At 43.7% G+C, this 4,299-nt stretch overlaps 1 protein-coding gene across 1 annotated transcript in view; it reads right to left on the bottom strand.

Annotated features, from left to right (window-relative positions):
• Positions 1-3,894, bottom strand: part of TRPC5 (transient receptor potential cation channel, subfamily C, member 5) — a 244,509-nt gene extending 240,615 nt beyond the window's left edge. Inside the window, exon 1 of the mRNA XM_006873253.1 lies at positions 3,504-3,894. Within this exon, the coding sequence (XP_006873315.1) occupies positions 3,504-3,881 (378 nt within the window). The 5' untranslated portion in view covers positions 3,882-3,894. The remainder of the gene's footprint in view (positions 1-3,503) is intronic.
• Between the last annotated feature and the right edge of the window lie 405 nt (positions 3,895-4,299).

The following is a 4,299-nucleotide window of genomic DNA, read 5'->3' on the forward strand; positions in this document are numbered from 1 at the left end:
TAATCACATCCTGTATGATGGATAGATAATTTTATGCGTCTTGGCCAGGCTACTGTACCCAGGTGTCTGGTCAAACACTAGTCAGCTGTTGCTCGTTGTGGTGGTTATGTGCCGTGGAGTCGGTTCCAACTCATAGCAACCCTGTACAGGGTTTCTGAGGCTGTAAATCTTTACGGGAGCAGAAAGCCTCATCTTTCTCCTGCGGAGCAGCTGGTAGTTTAGAACTGCTGACCTTGCGGTTCGCAGCCCAATTCGTAACCACTATGCTACCAGAGCTCCTTTGATAACCCCATAGAGCAGTTCTATTCTGTACACATGGGACCATCATGACTTGTAACTGGCTCAATGGCAACTAACAACCAAAACAGATTCTGGGAGCACTAGGTGAGTTAGTTGTGTAAGATGCTTACTTATCATATGCCACTTGCATTTTATTCATTTATTAAATAAATATGTCTTGAGTGCCTGTGATGTTCCTGGTAGTTTTCCAGTGTTGGAATTGTTGTTATTTTTAAATGCAGTGGAGTTGGTTCAAACTTAGCAACGCTGTAAAGTCTCCAAGGCTGTAAATCTTTTCCAGAGTACCAAGTCTCACCTTTCTCCCATGAAATGTCTGGTGGGCTCAAACAGTTTACCTTGTGGTTAGCAGTCTGGTAACTACTTAGAGAGCCACCATGCTCTTGGTGCTGGGATGGTGGTGGTGGTTGTGGGTTGCGGAGTTGGTTCTGATTCATGGTGACCCTGTGTTGGTTTTCTGAGGCTTTCTGGGAGCAGAAAACCTCATCTTTCTGCGGAGGAGTGGCTGGTAGTTTTGAACTACTGACCTTGAAGTTAGCAGCTCAACTTGCAACCCACTACGCTACCAGGGCTAAAAATAAACAAGAGAAACAAGGTCCTGTTTTCCTTGGTACCTGTTAGATGCTGATGGGGAAGTGGTGGGGATTTAGTCCTGGAACCCAAGGAAATTTTAATCTAATATTTTGCTTTCTGCTCTGTCAATTTGAATTCTTAGTCTGTGAGTTACCACTTAGTTTATTTTTATTCTTTTTTGTTTAATTAGGCAAGGATTTAAAGCTATGAATTTTCTTTAAATTTAACTTTGGCAATATCCCATAAGTTTTGGTGTTGAGTGCTTCCATGGTCAATATTTTCTAAGTATTTTGAAATTGTGGTTTGTACTACTTCTATGTTTTGAAATGTGTTTAGGAGCCCTGGTGGTGCAGTAGTTAAAAGACCTGACCACTAACCAACCAAAATGTCAGTGGTAATAACTCACCAGCTGCTTTGTGGGAAAAAGATAAGGCATTTTGTTTTACAGCTTTGGGAGCACCTTGTCTCCATTATATATGCCCAGTGCTACGCTCTTAAAATGGTACCCTGGTAGCATGGTGGATTATTATGAGTTGGGCTGCTAACCACAAGGTCAGCAGTTCAAACTGATCAGCCACTTTTCAGGAGAAAGATGAAGCTATCTTCTCCTGTAAAGATTTACAGCCTCAGAACCCTTATACAGGATTGCTATGAGTCGGAACCAACTCCACGGCACATAACCATCACCATAACCATGCTCCTAAAGAGACAGTGAAGAGACATGTCTGACTTGAGGGGTATTTAAAAGGAATTAGGTGAAGACAAGACTGGAAAAGACTCAACACATGAAGACTTCATTGGTTGGTTTCTTTTCTAATGAGGATCCATTGTAGTTACTGAAAAGATTGATGGGATATTTTAGGAAAAAATAAGCTAGCATCCTTGTTTAGAATGGCTTGAAAGAAGGGAAGAGGCTAGAGGAAGGGAATCCAATGAGAGGATTTTTATATTATTCTAGGACTGTGGTTCTTAAACTAGAGAGAGGACATCAGGGTGACCCAAAAGGCTTGTTAAGGCACAACTTGCTGGGTCCCACTCTCAGATTTTCTGATTCAGTAGGTTTAGGGTGGTGGCAGTGGTTATATGCCGTGGCGTCAGTTCCGACTCATAGTGACCCTGTATAGGGTTTCCGAGGTGGTAAATCTTTACAGAAAGCCTCATCTTTCTCCTGCGGACTAGTTGGTAGTTTTGAACTGCTGACCTTATGGTTCCTAGCCCGATTTGTAACCACTACACTATATATATACAGATTTTCATTTCCCACCCTAAACCTAAGGAGCTCTGGTAGCGTAGTGGGAAATGAAAACCTGCATTTCTAACAAGTTCCAGGTAATACCAATAGCAACTTCTGGTCTAGAAAGAGGATGAGAACCAGAGCTAGAGTAGTGGGTGCTGTACTACTTAGAAAAGAAAACATGTAAGATACTGGTAAGGAAAAAAAAGCATAGGGTTTGGGGATCAGACCTGGAGGCAAGGGAAGTGGAGGGAGAAAAAGTGACACCAGAGCATCAATCGAGATGCTAAGGAAAATAAGAGAACCACAGAGGCCCAAAACCAAACATCTAGGGGTGGAATGCAGTCATGTAACAGGTACTGGGAAAATATCCCAGTCTGTACAGGATTGCTATGAGTCAGGACCTACTTGATGGCACTTAACAACAACAACAACAATATTCATCTGCGTCTGTACCATAGCACACATATTTAAAGGTCTCCCATCCTGTCTTCAGGAGAGAAGCTGGAGAGAAGGAGGAAGCTCAGATCTATGTTTGGTCTCTTCTAGAATGTAACCTGTGAATAAAGGAAGACAATGAAGATAGAAAAGAGGGGGTGGGGAGGGTAGAATTGTCCCTTGGTAGAACAAATGGTAAGTGCTCAACAACTTGCTGAGAAGTTGGTGATTCAAGCCACCCAGAGGCACCTTAGAAGATAGGTCTCCGGGATCTGTGCCTGAAAGGTCACAGCCTTGAAGACCCTCTGGTGCAGTTCCACTTCTGACACACATATGGTAGCCATGAGTTGGCAAGGGAAGGACAATAATAACAGGAAGAGTAAAAGGAGTTTGAATAGTCTGAAAATAGAGAACGATGAATTATTGATTGCATATGTTGTTGTTAAATGCCATCGAGTCAGTTCTGACCCATAGCGACCCTGCACAGGGTTTCCAAAGAACGACTGATGAGCTTGAACCACCGAGTTTGTAGTTCAAACGGCTTTGCAGTCTGGCGCATTAACCCACAGCGCCACATCAGGACTATAATAAGGAAAAGGTAAATATGTGAAATTCAACATGGGACAGGTGAGAAAACAGATGCAAATTTCTCACAGCAGATAAGGCGTTTCATCTCCAACCTCTATGTTGTTGTTGTTAAGTGCCGTCGAGTCGGTTCCGACCCATAGCGACCCTGTACAGGGTTTCCGAGGGTGTAAATCTTTACGGGAGTAGAAAGCCTCATCTTTCTCCCGCGGAGCAGCTGGTAGTTTCGAACCGTTGACCTTAAGGTTTGCAGCCCGATTCGTAACCACTACGCTACCAGAGCTCCAACCTCTATAACCTTCCCTAATTTCAAGGCATCTGACCCTGATATCCTGTTTTACCTGGCTCTTTCCCAGCTTCCAGGGGGTTTTCTTACCTGCTTCTCTCCACTGGGCCGCCTGTAGCTGAGAAGAAGCTCCACAGCGCCTACCACTTCCTTGCGGATGGCATAGAGTAGCGCATCGCCCACATATACACTGTGGTTCAGTAGTAGCTCCATAATCTCCAAGTTCTCATTTTCAATGGCAATGAGCAGGGCACTCCGACCCAGAGGGTCCATGCAGTTGATGTTGACATTGTAGTAGATTTCAGCCTCCTGTAAGGCCTGCTTGACTGTGGCGTAGTCCCCCTTCTCCACAGCATTGAGGAAGGCCTTTTCCTCCGCTGAGAGCTCTGTCTCAGCCCTCACAATTTGCAGGGGGATGCGATCCCTGTAGGGTGAGTAGTTGACCTTTTTGTAGTACAGCTGGGCCATTATTCACAGCAATTTGTAAACCTGGATGAGGAGAGAGAGAGAGACTGAAGAAGTGCTTACATACTTGAAGATCTCAAGTGGCTAATTGTGGAGGCAGCTTTGACACAACCAGAAAAACAAAAAACAAAAAACAAAAAAAACCCAAATTCTTTCTTTTTTTTTTGTATTGTAATTTTTTTTTTTTTTAATCTCTAGAAATATAGTAGCAGAAAAATTCCCAGCTTTTGGGTCAGAAACATCTGGGATCAAACCCTGGCTTTATGTGACACTGTGGGTTAAGCATAAGACAAAGTTGGCAGTTCAAATCCACTCTGCGGGAGAGAGATGAGGCTGTTTGCTCCCATAAAGATATAGTCTCAGAAACCCTATATAGCGTGGCTGTAAGTCCGAATGGACTTGATGGCAGCAGATTGAGGTA

This window comes from Chrysochloris asiatica, unplaced genomic scaffold (genome assembly GCF_000296735.1).
Source record: "Chrysochloris asiatica unplaced genomic scaffold, ChrAsi1.0 scaffold00231, whole genome shotgun sequence".
NCBI classification, from domain to species: Eukaryota; Metazoa; Chordata; class Mammalia; order Afrosoricida; family Chrysochloridae; genus Chrysochloris; species Chrysochloris asiatica.